The 24,436-nt window shown below is 40.4% G+C and overlaps 1 protein-coding gene and 1 pseudogene across 2 annotated transcripts in view; both read left to right on the plus strand.

Annotated features, from left to right (window-relative positions):
- Positions 1-22,458, plus strand: part of CNOT9 (CCR4-NOT transcription complex subunit 9) — a 33,703-nt gene extending 11,245 nt beyond the window's left edge. Inside the window, exons 2-8 of one of the 2 annotated variants that reach the window (XM_046019708.1) lie at positions 1,653-1,832; positions 3,814-3,929; positions 6,329-6,438; positions 11,407-11,516; positions 18,155-18,253; positions 18,444-18,535; positions 20,146-22,458. In XM_046019708.1, coding sequence (XP_045875664.1) covers positions 1,653-1,832; positions 3,814-3,929; positions 6,329-6,438; positions 11,407-11,516; positions 18,155-18,253; positions 18,444-18,535; positions 20,146-20,314 — 876 coding nt within the window. In that variant the 3' untranslated portion in view covers positions 20,315-22,458. Of the gene's footprint in view, positions 1-1,652; positions 1,833-3,813; positions 3,930-6,328; positions 6,439-11,406; positions 11,517-18,154; positions 18,254-18,443; positions 18,536-19,220 lie in introns of both variants that reach the window. The other variant, XM_046019709.1, reaches the window with a different exon arrangement.
- On the plus strand, positions 7,528-7,656 carry LOC123951307 (annotated as a pseudogene).
- Positions 22,459-24,436: the final 1,978 nt, after the last annotated feature.

Raw genomic sequence — 24,436 nt, forward strand, 5'->3', positions numbered from 1 at the left:
CATGAATTTGTTAGGACATTAGAACTAGAAATAGCAACGGTAATCGTTTTTCTAGTCTATTATCTCATTTTCCAGAAGAGTAATTAAGGAACTTAACCAAGGTCACAAGGCTGTTTGACAAGTATGGAGAATTATAGAAATGCTCAGTTTTTTTGGAATGGTGTGATGCTTTAGTACAATAATGAAAGAATGTTCTCTCTGTGACCCCTCCATGAGTAAGTAATGAGTGATTCTCAAAGGGGCTGAGTTAGAGCATGTATAAGAATCGTTCGAAGGGGAGCATTTCCAGATTACATAGCTTTTCTGCTCCATGGAGGAGGATGCTGGAATTACTGCGGAAGGACCAGCAATACATGGAGAGGGTATAAATAGTTTTCTTTTAGGAACTATTGTAGGTATATGCTTTAAAAAAGTTTAAGCTATGCAGTAGATTTTATTATATACAACAAAAAGTAAATTAGGGCACCTGGATGGTTCAGTTGGTTGAGCCTCCAACTCTTGGTTTTGGCTCGGGTCATGACCTCAGTGTCTTGCGATTGGGTCTTGAGATTGAGCTCTGCATTAAGGTCTTTCTCCAGAGTCAGCTTGGATTCTTCCCCTCTCCCTCCCTCTCTGTTCCCTCCATCCCCCCACCCCATGTGCTCACATGCTCTCTTGTGCACTCTCGCTCTCAAATAAATAAATCTTAAAAAAAAAAAAGTAAATCTCTCATATAGGTTCCTACCTCAGCAGTAATTACAGTTTTTTGTTGTTGTTACTGTTATGTGTCATTCTAGAAACATTGTATATGAATATATAAGAATACAATTGTGTATATTAATGGATTATATATAAGGTTCTGTACCTTTTGTGGTTTTTTTAATTTTGTATCAGCACATATAGAGCTATTTTTTAAAGAGGGCTACATAGTATTACAAATATAGATGTACTCACACATATTTAAAAGTTCCTTTGATAGAAATTTACTATTTCAAGTTTTTGCTTTTAAAACAATGCAGCGGGGACGCCTGGGTGGCTCAGTCGGTTAAGCCTTTGCGTTCGGCTTAGGTCATGATCCCAGGGTCCGTGGATGGAGTCCCACATCAGGCTCCTTGCTCAGCAGGGAGCCTGCTTCTCTCTCTGACTCTGCCTGCTTGTGCTCTGTCTGTCTGTCTCTCTTTCTCTGAGAAATAAATAAGTAAATAAAATCTTTAAAAAAAAAAAAACAATGCAACAGTAAACATCCTGGTGTATCTTCATTACAGCCCAAGTATACTTGGGTAAATTCCAAACATGGAATTACTAAAGGGTGTATGCATTTTAGATTTTATTTTTTAAAGATTTTATTTATTTATTTGACAGAGAGAGCAAGAGCATAAGCAGGGTGAGTGGCAGGCAGCAGGAGAGGGAGGAGCAGGCTCCCCGAAGAGCAAAGGGAGCCGATTTAGGACTCGATCCCAGGACTCCGGGGTCCTGACCTTAGCTGAAGGCAGTTGCTTAACCAACTGAGCCATAGGCACCCTGCATTTTAGATTTTGATAGATTGGCTTAAGCATATATATTTAGAAAAGCTCTCCTGGTATTTAGAAAAAAATATATTCCTTCTAAAGCAGAGTAAGACTTGGTTTGATTCTAATGAAATTCACATGTTCACTTCTTGTTTTCACTTAAAGCCTGTGCCTACTGCACTGGCTCAGGTAGATAGAGAAAAAATCTATCAGTGGATCAATGAGCTGTCCAGTCCTGAGACGAGGGAAAACGCTTTGCTGGAGCTGAGTAAGAAGCGAGAATCTGTTCCTGATCTTGCACCCATGCTGTGGCATTCTTTTGGTACTATTGCAGCACTTTTACAGGTGGGTATATATCCGGGAGTTGCAGGTCAGTCCTGTTCACACTGTCTCTCTGCCTTGGCTCAAATGATTTTGAAGTCTTGAGTAGAATGATTCTTTAAATGTTAGCATTTTAAGAATCTGTTTTAGAAAGATGTAAGGTGCTTGTTGCGATGCAGGTTAATAGATCTCACCCAAAAGATTTATTTAATCTGAGATTAAAAATCTGTATTTTTAACAAGCAGCTGCCCCCATTCTTAAGTCATTCTCTTGGTTTTCGCTCAGATCGTGATCTCAGTGTCTTGAGATTGGGTCTTGAGATTGAGCTCTGCATTAAGGTCTTCCTCCAGAGTCAGCTTGGATTCTTCCCCTCTCCCTCCCTCTCTGTTCCCTCCACCCCCCCACCCCATGTGCTCACATGCTCTCTTGTGTGCTCTCATTCTCAAATAAATAGTCATGAGTTTGAGGCAGGCAGTCTGAGAACCACACTTTGAGAAACACAGCTTTTTAGGACTACTACAAGACATTTCTAGGTGACATAGGAGAAAAGGTGGAAGGCAGAGTATAAGAACTGCAGAGTATATTCTGGTGAACAAATGTTAAGATAAAGATATAACAGCTATAGGATTAGAGGTAGGTATGCTTGTACATTAAAGAATAAATCCCTGAAATGTGGTTCTGACTGTAACGGTCATTGGTGAGGAATAAGTTGATACAATATAATCCTAAAATATCAAGATAATGGCATAATCATCCTTTAAAGTATTGTCTGAAATTCCCAATAATTAATTTTTCAAATCTTTTTTTTTTTTTTTTAAGATTTTATTTATTTATTTGACAGAGAGAGATCACAAGCAGGCAGAGAGGCAGGCAGAGAGAGAGAGGAGGAAGCAGGCTCCCTGCGGAGCAGAGAGCCCGATGCGGGGCTCGATCCCAGGACCCTGAGATCATGACCTGAGCCGAAGGCAGCGGCTTAATCCACTGAGCCACCCAGGCGCCCCAATTTTTCAAATCTTTTAAGTAAATTTGCATTCAGTACCTACTTCATGTAGCAAGGAACTAATCTTTTTAAATTTTATTTTTTATTTTTATTTTTTAAAGATTTTATTTATTTATTTGAGAGACAGTGAGAGCAAGCATGAGAGGGCAGAGGGTCAGAAGAAGAAGCAGACTCCCCGCTGAGTAGGGAACCCAGTGTAGGACTCAATACCAGGACTCTGGGATCATGACCTGAGCCGAAGGCAGACACTTAACCCAACTGAGCCACCCAGGCACCTGAAACTAATCTCTTTTTTAACTAAAGTATAGTTAGCATATGATGTTCTATTAGTTTCAGGTGTTCAGCGTAATGATTCAACAGTTGAACAATTCTGTACTTACTGCTTATCACAGTAGGTATATTCTTAATCCCCAAAACTAATCTTTTTTTATAGGAGCATTTTCAATAACAGTTTTACAGTTAAAGTAAAAGGAATTGTATACAGCAAATCATCCCCTTTGGGTAGGGATTATACATATTCACTGCTGTTTGTATCTATCCCCCTACATATATTCCTGTTCTTATCTCTCCCTTTTTGTAGTTGCTACCTGACCAAACTCAGACTGCTTTCTAAGTCACTGTGGCTGATATACTGACACTTACTATCTGGCCAATTATCTTATCATGGTAACTTAAAACAGGGTGTTGACAAAAGGAAGGGATTATAACAGCCACAGCCCCTCAAGCAAAGGCCTCCACAGATGCTGGATGTAAGAGGAAATACAGGTGACCACAGTTTCCTCCAGAGGAATGTTCTAGAGACCTATGTAGAAATGTCACATAGTCTCAAGTGTATTTGTGATGAAAAGATAGGAGCATTATTTATTTTTGCTTGGACTTTGATGATTCATCTACAGGATATATGGAATTAAGGGTTGGGGTTTGTAGGGTTTTGCTTTAATACCATCAAAATTAATTGTGAAATAGTTATTCTTTATTCATCTGGTGCTGATTTCCATTTTTTAGGAAATTGTAAATATTTATCCATCTATCAACCCACCCACCTTGACAGCACACCAGTCTAATAGAGTTTGCAATGCTCTGGCATTACTACAATGTGTGGCGTCACACCCAGAAACCAGGTGAGTGCTTGGATGAGTCTGGCAATGGAGGTTTGTATCAAATAATGGTCTTTTTCTGATTGATGAGCAGAAGGGCATGCAATAGGAGTAGGAAGCACGTGTGTAGATGTGGATCTTCAGGATTCTCAGCTGCTTTTTTTTTTCCTGAAGAATTTCTCTTCTGTAATTCACCAAGTTTTCATGTAGTAACAGTATAGTATTATTTGATAGTTCTAAGTTTTTTTATTATGGTAAAATATATATGACATAAACTTATCATTTCAACCATATTTAAGCATAGAGTTCAGTAGTATTAATATATTTATAATGGGCAACTATCCCCACCATACATCTCCATAACTCTTTTCATAGTGTAAAACTAAAACAGTACCCATTAAACCGTAATTGCCCATTCCCATAGCCCCCTGTAACCATCATTCTACTTTGTGTCTCTTTGATTTTGACTACTCTACTACCTTAGTTAAATGGAATCGTTCAGTATTTATCTTTTTGTGCTTGGCTTATCTCATTTAGTGTAACATCCATATTGTAGCAGATGTTGGAATTTCCTTCCTTGTTAAGGCTGAATAATAATCCATTGTCTCATTTACTTTTTACCCATTCATAGCAATGAACTATTGAGTGTTCACGGGGTCTGTGGCCGGCTCAGTCAGTAGAGTGTATGATTCTTGATCTCAGGGTCATGAGTTCGAGCCCCACATTGGGGGTAGAGTTTACTATTAAAAAAATTAAAATAAGAGTGATGTTCACATCTCAAGAAAGATCAGGCAATGTAGATATTTCTTCCTCCTGAATCTGTGGTAAGCATCCCTATGTAAGGCACAGTGCATGGCATTTACTACCAGTTCAGTAAATATTTGACCCCAGTGTTTTTTTCCCACTGAACCTAGTTTGGCATCGTAATCTTTCTTAACACAGGATCCTAGGCAATCTGGTAACAGATCAGAATTGGCATGCCAGTTGGCCTGCTGCATCTGATAAGAAAAGGGAAATCCTGTTCAGTAATCCTGTTTTGTGAGGTTTATGGTTCTAAGGGATTTAACAGTCATCTTATTAAAGTCTTTGTCTCTTTATCAATTATAAAATCTGAGTGCTAGTTTGGCACTGACAGCGCAGAATTTCAGAGAAGTTACTGTGAAAATTATTCTTAAGCACTTAAGGAAAATGCAAGAGTACTTTGAGTGTTAAAAATTTAAAGAGTTTGTTCTCCCACAAGATTAGTTATCTATAAATACTACAAAGTAATAGATTGGTTCTATATTAGTTGCCTGAGATACTAGCTTCAGATTACAATGTTTTTAGAGGGGCACCTTTGTGGCTCAGTTTGTTAGGCCTCTAATTCTTGGTTTCAGCTCAGGTCTTGATCTCAGGGTCATGAGATTGAGCCCCAAGTTGGGTTCCACACTCAGCATGGAATCTGCTTAGGATTCTTTCCCTTCCCTCTCCCTCCCCTTCTGTTCCTCCCCCCGTCGCATGTGTGTTCTCTTTCTCTAAAGTAAATCTTGGGGCGCCTGGGTGGCTCAGTGGGTTAGCGCCTCTGCCTTTGGCTCAGGTCATGATCCTGGGGTCCTGGGATCGAGCCCTGCATCGGACTCTCTGCTGATCAGGGAGCCTGCTTCCTCCTCTCTCTCTCTGCCTGCCTCTCTGCCTTCTTGTGATCTGTCTCTCGGATAAATAAATAAAATCTTTTAAAAAAAGTAAGTCTTTAAAATGTTTGTAGAATACTTAGTATATCAGAACTACTCTAACAAAAAAAGAACAGTGCATTGAAACGTAGCAGATAAATCTCATAATGGCTGCTTTGTTTCTTCATCTTGGTTTATAGTGTTTTGTCTGACTTTACCTGTGAATATTATTATTCAGTTATAAATCAGGTGAGTGAAGGCACCTAGGAGATTCTCCTGGGCAGTTAATAGCATTTTTGTGACCTATTTTTTAAAATCCACAGTTGGATATTTTATCAGTTTTTTAGGAACTTTGTACTAATTACAGGGAAAATTGTGTATTCTCTTAACCATAAACCTAGAGTAGATTTTTTTAACCGTGACATTGCCATTTTGAGCTAGATTTTGTGGTGGGAGGAGGGGGATGAAAGGGGGCTCTCCTGTGCACTACTGGATGTTTAGCATCATTCCTGGCCTCTGCTTACTGGACGCCAGTAGCACCCCATTGGTTGTGACAACCAAAAATATCTCCAGACATTGTCACATGTACCCTGATGAGCAGAATCACGCCAGCTAAGAACCACTGGTCTAACTAATGACCAACAACTCTTTTCTAGAGATTCCTTGGTTAGGTGACATTACAGGCCCTAACAAAATAAACTGCCTGGAAATTGAATGTTCAGAATCCTTTGAAATGAACTCTGAGCTCTGATTGGGATTATTTTCTTCTTCCAGGTCAGCATTTCTTGCAGCACACATCCCACTTTTTTTGTACCCCTTTTTGCACACTGTCAGCAAAACGCGGCCCTTTGAGTATCTTCGGCTAACCAGCCTTGGAGTTATTGGTAAGTTATTGGGGTGGTTTTGCAACTCTGAAATCTTTGGTGTTTTGTTTTTTATAGCTTTTGTTCCCCAATTGTTCATTTTTGTCTTCGAGGTTGAGTCTATTTTCATTAATGAGGGCATAATAATAAATAGTAATAAATAATAAATATTTATTAAGTAATAAGTAAATAAGTAATACAGTGGTTCTTATCAAGTACTATTCTGAGTGTTGTTAATAAGGGTATGAAGACCCAGCATTTGGAATTAAATTCAGCATATGTGTAGAAATAATTACCGGAATCATAGGGAGAATAAAGAACAAGCTGAAGTCAACAAAGAGTATTATTGCAGAAATAAGAATTCGAGTTGGTTTTTTTTTTTTTTTTTGGGAGGGGGATACCTGGGTGGCTCAGTCTGTTAAGTGTGCAACTCTTGATTTCAGCTCAGGTCATCATCTCAGGGTTGTGAGACTGAGCCCCTATTGGGCTCTGTTCTGTTTTGTTTCTTTCTAACTTCAAAGGTTTTGTCCTATAACTACAGCTGTTCATCCTCTATTTCACCTACTTGAATTTTTGCATGCCAAAGGTAATGTTTCCATAAATATTTACTTTAGGAGATGTGTCTAAAGTACATTTTACTCAACAAAATAATATATTAGCTGTTTCAGATCTCAGACTCCCAGATAATAAAGAACTGTCTTTGGATTTGTGAAAAATAAATACATTCAAGAAGGGTTTCTTTTTAAATTCCCTTCAGTGTCTTTTTCTCATAGTTTTTGCTCACATACTGGCCAAACAATAAGAACATTGATTGTATAAACTTTGGTTATCGTGTTTATGTTCAACCTGTGTTCATATCCCTATCATTATAAACCATAGGTCAGGAAGTATACTGGGGCGCCTGGGTGGCTCAGTGGATTGAGCCGCTGCCTTCGGCTCGGGTCATGATCTCAGGGTCCTGGGATCGAGCCCCACGTCGGGCTCTCTGCTCCGCGCGGAGCCTGCTTCCTCCTCTCTCTCTGCCTGCCTCTCTGCCTACTTGTGATCTCTCTCTCTGTCAAATAAATAAATAAAATCTTTAAAAAAAAAAAAAAAAAGTTTAATACTTCTATCGCTTCTCGACCTTTTGGTTAAGATCAAGTGTAGTGTCTGTTCTTACCAGTTGAAAAGTTTAGTATTTCTGAGATATATTTCTCAGAAACATTTTACTGTACATTTAAGGAGTAGCTGCTATCTCATGTACTCCACATGAATGTTACTGTTTTTTACATCCCCTCCAAAGTAGTACTCTTAGAAACATTTTTCCCCAATATATTTTCTAATTTTAAGCTATAAAAATTTCTCATGTAGGATTTAAAACATGAACAAGCCAAAAGAAAACAGTTCTATCATTAATTCCAATTTAAATTGTCCTACTTCTGCTGGTTTTTTTGACCACAACAGTCAGATGATGCATTAGGAGATGTTAGAATAAAGTTAACTGTAGGGGGATAAAAAGATATTTGTATATATTGGAGAATGATGACTATATTAACATCCATCACCACACATGGGCTGGCTCAGTTGATGGAGCATGGAACTCCTGATCTCAGGGCTGAGTTCACGTCCCACATTGGGCGTAGATATTACTTAAAATCTTTAAAAAATCCAGCACCACATATAGTTATGAATTTTTTTTTCTTGTGATGAGAACCTTTAAGATTTATCATCTTAACAACTTTCAAATATGCAAAACAATATTGTTACTGTAGTCACTGTACATTACATCTATAAGGCTTCTTTATAACTGAAGCTTTATACTTTTTGACCACCCTTACCCATTCACCCATTCCCAGTTTTTTACTGAAAAAAAGTCAGTGGAATTAATAAACCTCTAACCAGATAGACTGGAAGGAAAAAAAAACAACACAAATTATAGGTTCCAGGAATGGAAGGGTATATGTTGTAACAGACTATATAGACATTAGAAGAATAACAATAAGTACTGCTAATAACTCTAGCCCATAAATTTGATGACGTAGGTGAAATGGACAAATTTTATGAAAGATTCAGTCTGCCGGACTATACTCAAGTTAAAATAGATAATCTGAATAGTTTTACATCCATTAATTTGTTTTTGTAGTTAAAAACCTTCCATCTTAGAAAACTCCGGGCCCAAGTGATTTCACTGATGAAGTCTAACAAAAATTTAAAGTGGAAATAATACCAATTCCACAAAACTTTTCCAGAACATAGAGAATTCTAAACTCTTGATGAGGCCAGCATTAATTACTCTGAAATGAAACAGAGAAAGACATTATAAGAAAACTATGGGCCTCTATCCCTCAAAAACATAGATACAGAAATTCTCAACAAAATGTTAACAAATCAAGTCCAACAATATGTAAAAAGGATCATCATGACGAAGTTGACGAAGTGGGTTTATCCCAGGAACGCATGATGGTTTAACTTTCAAAAGTCAGTCAATACAGGGGTGTGTGGTTGACTCTGTTGCTAAAGTATGCAACTCTTGATCTCAGGGTTGTGAATTCAAGACCTACAGTGAATATAGAGATTACTTAAAAATAAAATCTTAAAAAAAAAAATCAGTCAATATAGTTGGCCATATAAACAGACTAAAGAAGAAACATTGTATAACCATTTCTTTAGTTTAAAAAATAAAAAGCCTATGATAGTATTCAGCATCCATTTATGATAAAAACTCCAACAAAGTAGAAATAGAGGGAACTTTCTCAACCCAAATAAGTTTAAAAAATAAATAATAAAAAATAAATCCTACAGTTAAGATCACAATTAATGTGAAAAACCAAGCGTTGTCCCCCTAAAACTGAGAACAAGGCAAAGATATTTATTCTCACCACTCCCGTTCAGTATCATCCTGGAAATCCTACCTGTTGCAGTAAGGCAAGAGAAAAAAATAAGAGGCATACAAATTAGAAAAAAATTAGATTGTCTATTCATTTTTATGTGCTAGTTAAAACAGTCAGAAATTGACAATTTAAAAACCTACCATTTGTAAAGCACCAAAACATGATGTAAGTCTTACAAAAGATGTGCAAGATCTATAGCTAAAAAACTACAAGGCAATGATGAAAGAAATCAAAGAAAACCTAAATAAATGCAGAGATATACCATGTTCATTGATTGGTATATCAGTGATTCAGTATTGTTGAGATGTCAGTTGTCCCCAAACTGGTTGTATAGGTTTAGGGCAATTCCAACAAAATCCCAGAACTTTTTTTTCATAGAAACTGACATGACAGGCTGTTTCTGGAACTTATGTGAACAGGCAAATGAACTAGAATATCCAGGGTTTCTTTTGCTTTGTTCTAAAGATTTATTTATTTATTTTAGAGAGAGTATGTGTGAGCCCGGGGAGGGGCAGAGGAAGAGGGGATGCAGAGCCCAACATGGGGCTCAATCCCAGGACCCTGAGATCGTGACCTGAGCTAAAACCAAGAGGTCATTCAACAAACTGAGCCACCCTGGCGCCCTTAGAACACCAGTTTTTAAAAAGAAGGACAAAGCTACAAGATGTATACTACTACCTAATTTCAAGACCTACTGGAAAACCAGTTGTCAAGACAGCATAGTATTGGGGAAAAGCTAGACTTATAGATCAACGGAGCAGAACTGGGGAGTCCAGAAGTTGACCCATACAGATATGGTTAATTGATTTTTGACAGAGGTGCAAAGACAGTTTAGTGGAGAAAGGATAATCTTTTCAATAAATGGTGCTGGAACAATTAGATATCCATATATAAAACAAGGAACCATGATCTATACCTTGTACTGTATATAAAATTAGAATGGGGGCACCTGGGTGGCTGTTGTTAAGCGGCTGCCTTCAGCTCAGGTCATGATCCCAGGGTCCTGGGTTCAAGCCTCACATCGGGCTCCCTGCTCAGCGGGAAGCCTGCTTCTCCTTCTCCCATTCTCTCTGCTTGTGTTCCTTCTCTCGCTGTTTCTCTCTGTCAAATAAATAAAATTAAAAAAAAAAAAATTAACTCAGAATGGATTTTAGACCTACATGTAAAGTTAAAATGAAATAGTAATTGAACATCTGCTTTAGGGCATATTAGTAAATTATGGTATATGCTATTTGCTGTGGCGTTTAAAGATGTGGCATTTGTAGATTGCCAGTTCTTGTTAAGTTAAATGATACTCCTTTCCCTTCTAAAGTGATTGATTTTGGTTATCACAGATCTGATTAACCTAGGCCTTTTGTATAAAAGCTAGTTGATACATAGGGCAGCTTGGGAACCAGTCATTTGTTTAATGGGGCTCTGTTTCCTTATGTACAGAATGGAGAAGATTAACACTGAACTGTGTTTGTTGCCTGCTCAATGGTGTCAGGTTAAAACTCAACAGAATAGAATTGGAATGAATTTTAAAAATCATTTGTTCCAATTCTTATTTTATAGATAAACAGAGGTCTGTAAAGAGATGGTAACTCTTACAAATTTAGGCAAACTAGTTGTGGAACTAGGATTAGAGTGTGTGTGTGTGTGTGTGTGTTATTTGGGTATACCCTTCCATGTTTGCACTTCTTGGAGAAAGTGACAGTTAAATAACCAAGAAGCAATGTTTGTTTATGTCTGAATAGCCTTTTCTACTGATACAAAATTCTTCTCTCTTACCTAAAATAAATGGAGAATAGATGGTGATATTATTGTGTGGTTGTCTACCAAGAGTGATAGAAAAATGATTTAGAGGGCTGACCTGCTGCTAACTATGTGATGGACCAAACTTGGTACCTGATCTTTGAAATGCTGACTGATACATTTCAGTCAACGTGTGCTTTCTCTTCCTTTTCTTTTTCTTTATTATTTTTTTTTAATATCAGTTTGAATCGGATTCTCTGACATGAACCCCAGTTTGTGTTCTCTGTTATTTAAGTTCCACAACTAGCTGGATGAACCCTACAAAATTCATTTTCATTAAAAACCCTGATTCTGAAACAATTTTGTTTGTCCATATTTTCTTTAGGGGCCCTAGTGAAAACAGATGAGCAGGAAGTAATCAACTTTTTATTGACAACAGAAATTATCCCTCTGTGTTTGCGCATTATGGAATCTGGAAGTGAACTTTCCAAAACGGTATGTGCTTTTCAACTTGGGTTCTGTATTGTGTTGGCTCTTGGACTGCTTCATGGTCCTAGGATCATTTTCTGTGTCCCTTGGGCTTTTTGAAACTTCTCTGTATTTATTTTCTTTTAGATAAAAATTGTTTAAAAATGATCATTTAAAAACCCCAACCCTTAAGAGGAATATAAAGTTAAACACTGAATTTCTCCCTTTTCTCTGAACCCACTTCTCCAAAGGTGTGTTATTCTGGACATTTTTTAAAAAATTTTCTTTATTTGAGAGAGAGAGTGCACACGCACGTGAGAGAGCATGAGCAGCGGGGGAGAGGGAGAAGCAGGCTCGCCACTGAGCAGAGAGCCTCACACAGGGCTTGATGGCAGGACTCTAGGATCATGACCTGAGCGGAAGGCAGACAGTTAACGGACTGAACCACCCAGGTGCTCATTATTCCAGACATTTTTTAATGCACACTCAAGTGTATATATATTTGAGCTTCTGCTTTCTTTGCTTTTTAACCATGAATGACAACGTGACTGGGTGTAAAATTCTTACATAATTTACTCTGTCAGAACTCTGCTGCCATAGCTCTGTTGTCTTCTGATATTGAATATACAGTGAAATATTGGAGCAGCCTAAGTTTTTCCTTTTCTTAGTGAATTTGCCTTTTCTGCGTGGATGTCTGTAAGCTTTTATTATTTTATTATTTTATGTTCATTTGATAATCTTACATCAAATTTTTTTCCAGAAGAGCATACTCTTCGTGTCTCTTGCTAATTTTCATAGTATTTTTCATTTGTTTTGGCCTCTCACTTCAGCAACATCAGTTATGCTGTGAATATATATTTTTTAAAGATTTTGTTTGACAGATCACAAGTAGGCCGGGGGAGGGGGGGCGGAAGCAGGCTTCCTGCTGAGCAGGGAGCCCGACGCAGGACTTGTTCCCAGGACCCTGGGATCATGACCTGAGCCAAGGGCAGACACTTAACCAACTGAGCCACCCAGGCGCCCCTCAGTCATGCTATATTATATATCTTTTCTATCTTTTTTCCCCTCTAATAGCATTCTACTTTATTTTATGTCATATTTTTTTTCTCAAGGCTACTTTTCCATGTTGCTGTTTTTAGCAATATCCAACCTCTGCTTTTTTTTTTTTTTTTAAGATTTTATTTATTTATTTGACAGACAGAGATCACAAGTAGGCAGAGAGTCAGGCAGAGAGAGAGGGGGAAGCAGGCTCCCTGCCGAGCAGAGAGTCCAATGCGGGGCTCGATCCCAGGACCCTGAGACCATGACCTGAGCCGAAGGCAGCGGCTTAACCCACTGAGCCACCCAGGTGCCCCAACCTCTGCTTCTATAGTATGCGCAGCCACATTGAATTAATTAATATTTAATGCTGAGTTGGATGTAAGCAGATGTAATGATTTTTAAAATTTTGTAGTTTTAACGTGCAATACAGGGGCACCTGGTAATCAGAAGAGCACATGGCTCTTGATCTCAGGTTTGTGAGTTCAAGTCCCATGTTAGGTGTGGATATTACTTAAAAAAATAAACCTTAAACGTGTTACAGATATAAAGTAGAAAATTCAAGTAGTACAAATAAAAGTAAGTCTCCTACCTCAGCCTCTCAATTCTCCCTGAAGGTAACCAGCATTACCACTTTCTTGTATCTTTCTGGAAGTAGTTTATATGTGTGTGTGTTACAGCTTAATTTTGTATTGATATTTTCCTTAGTGTTTGCCCTCTCAATTCTCGTGTCTTTTCAGCTCTTCTTCAAAATTTTTATCCTTTTTGAATTGTTTTTTGATATTTTTTAAAATCCATGTTTTCTTCAATTTCTTTGAAAATGTAGGTAATTATTACTTGTTACCTCTTCTCTGGGTATGTCTTTGCAAAAGTCTTCAGTTGGGAGCAATTCTACCCAAGATCGCTATTTGTTTAATAATAATGGATGGAAAGCAAGGTGGTAGGAGCTCTCACTGGCATACTTTTAAATCAAGTGTTTTACCTCTGAATATTTTCTACCCACTCTACCAGTCTGGGGTATATGTGTTAGGGAGATATCTATACCTCTGTATTCATTTTTCTGCTTAAATACATAAAGGGTAAGTGACGGTTGGATCTATGTGTATGCTTCTCTCATTTCTTCCTTAGTTTTAGGGGGTTTTGTTAATTTCAGTGGGTTTCTGGGGCAGGATCAGAATGGATACAACTGTACTCTGTCATCTTATATTAGTGGTTGCCTGTGAATAGGTTTTTGAAGTTGGCTTCTTATAGATGGGGTAGAAAAAGACCCCTTTCTTTTGTGGCATCTCTCCTTTTTTCGGGAGCCCCATTCTAATGATCCCTACTTACCTTCTTTGTGCATTACTGGAGTTAATCCATTCTGAGTGCATATAGGTTCCCATTAGCTTATATGGCATATCCTGCTTGGTATGGTGAATACCTCCTGGCTTGTCTTCCTTTGCTCCATGCAGGCAGAGACCTTACCACATTTGCTTTTTATGTACAATGTTTAGTCTAACACCTTGCTCTAGTAGGTGCTCCCAAAGCAGAGGGTCTCAATTAGGGATGTGTGGAATGATCACCTGTGAAGTGGTTTTTGTTTTTTGAGGGGAGAGTGGGTACGGGGGTGGTGGGGAGCAGGGGGAAAGAATCTTAAGCAGGGGGCACCTGGGTGGCTCATTTGGTTAAGTGACTGCCTTCAGCTCAGGTCATGATCCTGGAGTTCCGGGATCAAGTCCCGCATCAGGCTTCCTACTTGGCAGAGAGTCTGCTTCTCCCTCTGACCCTCCCCCTTCTCATGCTCGCTCGCTCTCTCTCTCTCTCATTCTCTCTCTCAAATAATAAAATCTTATAAAAAAGGATCTTAAGCAGGCTCCATGCCCAGTGCAGAGCTCAACGCAGGACTTGATCTCACAGCCCTGAGATCATGACCTGAGCTGAAATCAAGAGTCCGACACTCAACTGGCTAAACCACCCTGGCACCCCAGTGAAGGGTTTTAAAACTGGACATGCCCAGGCCCCATCTCTTACCTCCTGAGTCATTCTCTATGGTGGTAAAGTCTGGACATTGCTGTGTTTTGTTTTTGTTTTTGTTTTTTTAAGATTTGATTATTTATTTGATAGAGATCACAAGTAGGCAGAGAGAGAGGGGAAGCAGGCTCCCTGCTGAGCAGAGAACCTGATGCGGGGCTCAATCCCAGGACCCTGAGATCATGTCCTGAGCCGTAGGCAGAGGCTTAACCCACTGAGCCACCCAGGCGCCCCTGGACATTGGTGTTTTTTAAAAACTTCCTCCGGGTGAGAGTATGATGTAACCATTTTGGGAGACCATCTGGCAGTATCCCCCATCAGTATAATCCTATGCTGTGACCCAGCAGTCCGACTCTTGGGTGTATGGCCAAGAGAAAGGAGTTCTTATGTATATCACAGTATGTAGAAGAATGTTTATAACAGCATTATTCCTAAAAGATAAATTGTAGTATAGCCACAGAATAAACTCCACAGTAATTAGGAAGAATACTGATATAGGCAGGATAGTTGATGCTCACGGGGATGCTCATAGAGATAGTTGATGCTCATCTATTGAGCAAGAGACGCCAGCACATGCATGAATTCATACTGTATGATTGCATTTAAGTCAAAGTCAAGAATGGGCAAAACCACTCAGTGAGGATCAGTCTGAATAGTGTTTACTTCTCAGGGAAGGGTTTATGGTGGTGTTTTTTTTTTTTGTTTTGTTTTGGTTTTGTTTAAGATTTATTTGAGAGAGAACATGCTCAAGCAGGGGAAGGGACAGAGGGAGAGGGCAAAGCAGACTCCCCACTCAGAGCAGAGCCTGATGTGGGGCTTCATCCCAAGACCCTGAGATCATGACCTGAGCCAAATTTGGACACTTAACCAACTGAGTCACCTTGGCACCCTCTCAGGGAAGGGTATTGACTGAGAAGAGGCACAACGGAACCTCCTGGAGTGCTGGAAATCTTTTGTATTTTAATCTGGTTGTGGTTCCTAAATGTGTACATAGGTAAAAATGCATTAAGGTACACTGAAGAGGGGCGCCTGGGTGGCTCAGTGGATTAAAGCCTCTTCCTTCAACTTAGGTCATGATCCCAGGATTCTGGGATCAGGCCCCACATCGGCCTCCCTGCTCAGCATGGAGCCTGCTTCCCTTCCTCTCTCTCCGCCTGCCTCTCTGCCTACTTGTGATCTCTGTCTGTCAAATAAATAAATCTTTAAAGAGAAAAAAAAGATACACTAAAGATAGTGCACTTTGTGCACTGTACACATTTTACTGTGTGTATTTCCTCTCATTCCCATAACAGATGCCCAAGCTTGGTGGTTAAAATAACACAAATTTGTTCTCTTACAGTTCTGCAACTTAAAAATTATCAGTCAGTTTCACCAAGCTAAAGTCAGAGTGCTGGTAGGGCGGTATTCCTTCTGGAGCCTCTAGGAGAGCATCCCTTTCTTAGCTTTTTCCAGGTTCGAGAATTACATTCTTTGGCTCACGCCCTCCTCCTCCATCTTCAAAGCCAGCAGTGTTAAGTGTTCAGATCTCTGTGCTCTGTCATATCACTTTCTCCTGTGTGATCAAATCTCCCTCCACCTCCCTCTTACAAGGACACTTGAAATTCTGTTTAAGGCCCTTCTGGATAATCCAGATGATTCATCTCCCCGAGATCTTTTTCTTTTTTTTTTTTTTTTTTAAATAATCTCTACAGTGAAGATAGGACTCAAACTTACAACCCTGGGATCAAGAGTCATGTGCTCTTCCAATTGAGCCAGCCAGGAACCCCTGTCCCCAAGATCCTTAATCACTTTTGCAGAGTCCCTTTTGCTATAGAAGGTAGCATTCACAGAGTTTGGTTATTGGGACCTGGATATCTCTGGGGGCCATTATTTAGCCCAACCACAATTTTATACCCAAGTAAAATAGTAAAATAAAATAAACAGTTGCCACAGCTGCTTCTGATGAGCAGCCAAGGAAGGGAGTCATTAAAATAATTGTTTGACTTGCATTAAGCTATTATTGTTTAGCCCCTTCTGTGCAAGAGTTAATTGAATTTAAATTGAGGATATTCTTATGTGTGTGTGTGTGTATACAGGTAATTTTTTAAAATCAACCTATAATGTTTGTTTCAGAGGTATAGGACTGTGATTCATCAGCCTTACACGATTCACAGCACTCACCATAGCACATACCCTCCCCAGTGCCCATCACCCAGCCACCCCATCCATCTACCCTCTCCCCTCCAGCCACCCTTAGTTTTTGTTTCCTGAGATAGAGTGTCCTGTGGTTTGTCTCCCTCTCTGGTTTTGTCTTGTTTCAATTTTTCCTCTCTTCCCCTGTGATCCTCTGCCTTGTTTCCCAAATCCCACCTATCAGTGAGGTCATACGATAATTGTCTTTCTCTGACTTACTTCACTTAGCATAATACCCTCTAGTTCCATCCACGTTGTTGGAAAAGGCCAGATAAAATTGCGGATATTCTTTACTATTGTTGGAATAGTGTTAGAAGGGAGGCTTCAAGATCTTAATTTTTAAAGATCTTTTAAGAGTAAAAAAAGCTTGGAGCCCCTGGGTGGCTCAATCAGTTAAGCGTCTTGATCCCAGCTCAGGTCTCAATCTCCGAGTCACGAGTTCAGGTGCCACACTGGGCTCTATACTGGGCATGGAGCCTACTTTAAAAAAAAAAAAAAGTAGGCAAAGCTCTGATTACCTCATTTGGAAGAGATGAGGCACAGCTGAATTTCTAAACTCATCTTTGCTCATGGAAAAAGAGAAAAAGCTCTGTATTCAGAGGAGGTTTGGATCTCAACTCCACAACTTAGAGGCTGTGTCACTTGGGACCTTAACCTGACAAGTTATTAGTTAGCACTTACGCCTGGCACACAGTGTTTGGTAACTGAAAAAGTACCTACATTTTTAAGAATCTCATAATTGGGCGCCTGGTTGGCTCAGTGGGTTAAAGCCTCTGCCTTCAGCTCGGGTCATGATCCCAGGATCCTGGGATCAAGCCCCATATCGGGCTCTCTGCTCAGCAAGGAACCTGCTTCCTCCTCTCTCTCTGCTTGCTTCTCTGCCTACCTGTGATCTCTGTCAAATAAATAAATAAAATCTTTAAAAAAAAAAAAATCTCATAATTACCCAGAACCTACTCTTTTATGTAAAAAGAGAGTAACAATGGTACCTACCTCATAGGTTTATTGTGAAAATGAGGCAGAGGCACCTGGGTGGCTCAGTTGGTTAAGTGTCTGCCTTCATCTCAGGTCATGATCCCAGGGTCCTGGGATTGAGTCCTGCATTGGACTCCCTGCTCGACAAAGAGCCTGTTTCTCCCTTTCCCTCTGCCTGCTGCTCCCGTGCTGTGCTGTGCTTTGTCAAATAAATAAATAAAATCTTAAAAAAAAAAAAAAAAAGACATGTTATACCTTTAGGAAATATTTTGGCACACAGTAAGTATTCACTATGATAATGTGTTTATTAATTTTGTTTAAACTGTGCATATCTTGTTGACTAAGTTACACATATGGTTGGGGTCTCTGCTTAATTTTCTGCTTCACAATTCTTCCTGGACAATGAATCGACCATTGGAAGACAAGTCTGAGCAACGTTTTGGACTCCTTAATTTTTGTTTTTACTCCAGGTTGCCACATTTATCCTCCAGAAAATCCTCTTAGATGACACAGGTTTGGCATATATATGTCAGACATACGAGCGTTTCTCCCACGTTGCCATGATCCTGGTGAGTTCTTTCATCTAACCCCCTTAAAGTTACTTGTGATCACACAGCTTAGTCCCTTTGCAGCCGACACTGAACAGCTTCTTGGAACCTTGTGTGACGATTCTTAAAATATCTGATCTCTGATGTCAACTGGGATTATTTTGTGTTTGTGTGTTTTTTTCCTACCCCAACCCTTTCTGGGGGAAAACAGGGTAAGATGGTCCTGCAGCTCTCCAAAGAGCCTTCCGCCCGTCTGCTGAAGCACGTAGTGAGGTGTTACCTGCGACTCTCAGATAACCCCAGGTAAACATTTACAGGATTTCTAGGACTTTGGGGAAATGCCCTGGTGAATAGTTGCCCCATCTCATGGCATAGCTCCTCTATCTTTAGGGTTGGGAAGGGGTATAACGATAATTAGTCTGGAAGAACTTGATTAAATCCTTTTAAAATCTGAAGTGCTAAATTTAAAAATCCATCAGAGTTTTGGGGATGCCTGGCTGGCCCAGTAGACCATGTGACTCTTGATCTTGGAGTTGGGAGTTCAAGCTCCATGCTGGGCACAGAGCTTACTTTAAAAAAAACCCATCAGAGTTTTCTCTCTGTAACTCTATACCTCCTCTGGAATTCCAGAGAGTCCAGACAGTTCCCAGGGAACCTTATGATACATTACTCCTGTGGTTTGAGCTCTCTGTTGCTGCCCCAGGTGGTCAGGAAGATAAGTATATTTTCAAAGATCTCGTAAGAAAGGAATGGAGCCCAGAGGGCCCTTGAATTATATTTTCAGTTCTCTCTTTGATTCCCGTAAAGTCGTTGAGCTAATTATTTTATCTCCCTATGTTCATAATCTTTCTGTCAGAAATCATACATTGTAGGTACAGTGCATTTTAGAAGTGTTTGACCTTTTGCTTTGTAAATCCATAATTCATGCTGAAAGCCACTTGCTTAGGTTCTGCTAAACCACATAATGGGGCAATTTCTGTGTTCCTAGGAGTGGGGATAACTCGATTTAATGTGAGCGCAGCCTTCTGCCCCTGAGGTTATTCAAGCCCGAGCTGTTTCTTCATCATTTTTTCCTGTTCTTCAGTGGTTCCTGTTTTCTTCAGTTTGAAAATATGTTTCTTTAAACTAGTCTGAGTACAAAAGCTATACCTATTTCAACAGCTTTATAAACCAATAGCATTTATCTTTTGGAGGTTTTCAGATTTCACTTTCCACTGGTCATCTTTTAAAGAAAGTGAAACATTTGAAAGTTCATCTGATAGTGTTGCCACCATAGATTTGTTTTTACATCTCTTATTAAGCATTTTAATTATAAAACTGAAGCAGGGACGTCTGGTGGGCTCAGTCAGTAGAGCGTGCGATTCTTGATTTCAGAGTCATGCATTCAAGCCCCACATTGGACGTAGAACTTACTTTTTAAAAAAGGAAAGAGAAAAAGATTTTAGAAATCTTTAGAAAGCAGTTTTTAGAAAGACACAAAATCATATTAATTTAGAATTAAAGTTCACTAATTTATCATATTGTGAGTTGGGTCATCTCCCCTGTTCATGTACTGATTTTGGAACTGTTTCATTTACTATAACCCGTCAATTTTTACCATGAGCATATTGACATTATTTACTGGAATAAATCAGTGAATTGAACTGGTGCACCATTTCATTCCATTTTGCTGTGGCTTGGTATTCCACATTGAGCCATCATCCTGAAAATGTTCACAGGTGACAGACCCTGGAGATCTGAGCCCATAGCTAATACAAGTTTAAGGAATTTTAATGGATTCTTAAGATAACTTGACTGAACCTCATATTCCCAGGATTCTGTATATTTATGTCTAAGAAAGGACTTTTTCCCTGTCCCCCAAATGTGAGTTTATTTGCTGGTCTCCCTGGTTGGCTTGTTTGTCTCTGATGTAGGGCACGTGAAGCGCTCAGGCAGTGCCTCCCTGACCAGCTGAAGGACACTACCTTCGCCCAGGTGCTAAAAGATGACACCACCACGAAACGCTGGCTTGCACAACTGGTGAAGAACCTACAAGAGGGCCAGGTCACCGATCCCCGGGGCATCCCCCTGCCCCCTCAGTGACCCTCCCCCACCCCCTCCTACCACTCCCCCAAGTTGGGGAAGGGAGGGGGAACCCGCGAGGAAAACAGCTCAGGTTTAACTGCTGACCAGGAATAGACAACCTCAATGCTGAACTGCACTGGAGAAGAGGGGTGAGGTCACCCCACTGGGGTGAACGGGCTGCCATCTCAGGCTGCCTCCGGGACCTGGGCTCCCTCCACTACTCCCAGGAGATGGGCTCCTGACACAGCAGTCTGCCACCACAGCTCCAGGAGGGTGTCAACACCAGCAAATGCTGTGTCTGCAGCGTGCCCACGATGGCCCTTCTCCCCGACCCGTACCAGCCACCGGCGGGGAGGGGGACGTGGCGGTGGTAGCACGCTAGGCATGCCGGACGCCTGGGACCAAGCCATGTGGTGGTCTTCTATTTTGCCTTCCTGGAAGACTCAAGACGTGTCTCTTCATCCTCTCTCTCAGTATTTGTTTACTTTGGTCTCTTGTTTTTGATGTCAGAGAGAGGTGTGTTTAGTGGACACGAGCTGTAATACTCAGCAGAACTTTGTCAATTGGCACTGTTTACAAGTCTGTTAGCTGCATAAGCTTAATAAAAAATTGGTCTGGGCATTACATCCCCTCTAGCAGGCCAACAGCTGCATGAACTGTGGGGAGGAATGGGAGGCAAGGGAAGGATAAAGCCAAAGGACAGCAGGACCCCATCGCCTCTTTCCCTTCCCTTTCCGTCCTTCTGCCCCCAGTTCCGGACGCCACAAGGACCCTAACCTTGTTTCTGGCTCTAGCTGCTAGCTTTTCCAAATCTCAGTGCTTTTCCCTTTTCCACATCCCTCCTATTAAACTTCCAACAGACGTCTTAATTCATCGGGCCATCCTGGAAGGGTATTGTACTGGGGGAGGAGAGGTGGCGTGGGCCTCACCTTCTATTCCAGTCCTCAGAGAGGTTTCCTGGGTGACTTTTAAAGGGGAAGGTGCCTGGGGACCAAGATAACAGACTGCTTGATCCCATTCTTCAGTATGAATTTCTGCAGCTCCATCTGTGTTCATGATTGTACTTGAAGTGGTATTAGCTGAATGAGTTCATCTTACTCAGATTTAAGACAGGGCGGGACTCTGCTTCTTCACTGTCTTTTTTTTTTTTTTGGACACATTCCCTATTGGTCTATGGGAATTACAGGGTTGCCAGTAAAAGTACTTCCACTTGTTCATATCGAGTCAGCGAAACCCCCTTCCTTCTTTGGAGCTCCAGATGACTTCACAATCCAGAGACTTGAATCTGTAATGCAGTGTAAACTGCCTTGCTTTCCCCCAGTCCTTCCCGCTGCCAACACCTGCTCTCTCATCCCCTCCTCCAGTCAAAGATGGGATTATTAATCCAACTCTAGAGAGAGACGAGGTATTTTCTGTCCACATCTCCCCAGTGAAGGTATCTCTGAACAAGTTTGGGGAGGGTCCGTCTGTAAGGAGCGAGCTCTGAGAAACCTCCGCGGAGGCAGTTCGGCCAACCCAAGGGCTCTTCAAGCCGACTTTCACAATGGGAGCCGGTCTTATTAGTTGGTTTCTGTCTCTAGAGCCGACAAAGTAGTAATTGAGTAGCCTAGATGTAGGAAGGGTAGAAGAAGCACTTACTCCCCTGCCTTCCAAAATGAAGAGGAGAACCGGGTGAGCTCTCAGTCTCAAGCCTGGAGAAAAGAGGTCTTGGAGGAAACAGAACAGCATGGACTGGACAAACGTCTGGACTTCCCTCAGCCCATAGTTCCGTGAGCTGGAGAGGCCAGCTAAGGGATCTCTGATTTTTGCCAACTGCCTTCCTGCTGAGCCAAAGTTTTCTCATTTCCCCTTCACTGGGGAAGCAGCTGAGGCCCAGGGCCTTGCTCCCTGGGAAATTCTCTTCTCGCTCCATCTTCTGGTGCATTGGCCATGTTACTGTGCCAATAGTGTCTTAACTCCTGTTCCATCTATTCTCAGCTGACCTTGGACCCCACCTAGGAGTTGGGGGAGGGATGAAAATGGGTATTATTCCTTGTAGTTGATCCTGATGTCATGTGTGTATAAAGAGATCCCTCCCTTCATTTTTTTTTGTTTTGTTTTGTTTTCCATCCCTCTCACTCCCTAACAGGATTGAAATAAAACCTGTTTCTGTTTTTATAAAAGTAATTTTTCCTTTAAACTGGAGACTTGATTTTGTCAATATAGAGATCTCTAGGCACTCTGGTCACATGATCCTGGTCCCCCTGCTTCTGTCATCTGTTCGACGCAAACACACTGTTCTGCCAAGAGGGCAGAGATGGTTCCCCTGTGGCTGGGTTCTTTGGGAAGAGCCCTACTGCTGGATGAAAGCTGTTGGGGAAGCTGGGGCGGTACCCTTTATCTGTCGCTGTCGTGGCCAGAGTTTAGTATGGTGCGGGAGAGACCTGAAGTGAAGAGGTTGCGCTGGAAACATTTTATCACAGACTTTAATATACTTTTCCTCTCGAGTTTCAAGACTTAGCACACATCCCCAGAGTTTCCATGCCTGCTTCGGGCACTCAGCAGGACAGAGCCAACCTCCACTTCCAGCTTTTTTCCAAGGCATCGGAGGGTCCACGACTGAGTGGTGGAACAGGGCATGGAGAGGCACTGGTAGACTTCAGAGCCTGCCTGCCTTCCTCTCTACATAGCATTCCTTTGCTCACTACTCCTGCCGCTCAAAGGCTGAGATAGGGTGGGGGAGGGGATATACAAAGGTATTGCTGTCAAAAGCCCAAGGAATAGAAAAACATAGAATGAAATGAAATTCCTAAATGCTGTGGAATTTAATTTTTTAAAAAATTAATTTTAATGCATTTGTTTCAAAAGCTAATATAACAGATGAGTTGAGCAACACAAATAACAAGCCTAACTTAATTGACAAACAACACTGTACTCTAAGCCAACAGTGTGCATACCGTCTTTAGGCCAGAAGCGTTTACTGAAATTGGTCATAGTGGGCCATCAAGCCTCAGAAAATTTTAAAAAATTAAAATAATGTTCTGTGAACACAAGGGGATTATGTCAGGAAAAAGAGAACTGGAAATCTCTAACTTTAAAAATAAACAGGCAGTACAGTTCTAAATAACCCATGGGTCACAGGAGAAATCACGAAGTTAGAAAAAAATTGATAATGAACATACACCGTATCAAAACCTGTGGCATACAAATAAAGTAATACTGAATATGGCTTTAATTCACATGTTATCAAAGAAAGGCTGAAGTCAGTGATCTAAGTTTTTATGTCAAGAACAACTTTAAAAAATAAGAAAACAAAAAAAGCAAAAGCCAGTGAAATAGGAAACAAATCTCCAAGAAAGAAAAATCAATGAAGTGGGAAGTCATTACCTCGAAAACATCAATAAAATTGATAAAAACCTTAGTAGACCTTAGATCAGACCAAAAAAAAGTTGGAAAAAGGGACATCACTCATATCTTACACTCACTAATCTACGAGGTTCAGAGACTATAGAATAAGGGTACAGGTCCCCATTCACTTTTGAGGCCACCAAAACCCAAGGGTATCAGAGAGGGAAACCAGGGGTTGAACTCTCCTGTGAATGTAGATGTAAAATTCCTGGAAATAATAAGCAAATCAGATCTAAGAGGGAAAAAAAAAAAAAGATAATACCCCATACCTAATCTGGGTTTACTGAAAACAGGGTTGATTCAATATGTGAAAAATAATCAATGTAATTAACAATCAACAAATGTTAGGAAAGAAATCATAATTGTCTAGGTAGATTCACAAAAGAACACTACAAAATTCAATACCTATTCATGATTAAAAGAAAAAAAAACTTTAGAAAACCAGAATTAGGAGGGCACATCCCAAAAGGTATCAACAAAAATGCTATAGGAAACTTCTGAAAAAAATACAAAGTCCTCCTCTGTGAAATGAGGATTGAGTCAGATACCCACTGGCACACCTTCAGGTATCATACCGGTTCAAGCCTGTGTGATAAACCAAGAAAATACAAGGATCATAAAAGTAAAAAAAAAAAAAAAAATGCTGACAACATGACTTTGTACACTGATAATCCAAAAGAATCTGCAAACTCTTAGAATGAAAGGAATTTAGCAACGTCCCAGAACACAAAGTCAATATGCGAAAAAAAAAAA

This window comes from Meles meles, chromosome 9, assembly GCF_922984935.1.
Source record: "Meles meles chromosome 9, mMelMel3.1 paternal haplotype, whole genome shotgun sequence".
Taxonomy (NCBI): Eukaryota; Metazoa; Chordata; class Mammalia; order Carnivora; family Mustelidae; genus Meles; species Meles meles.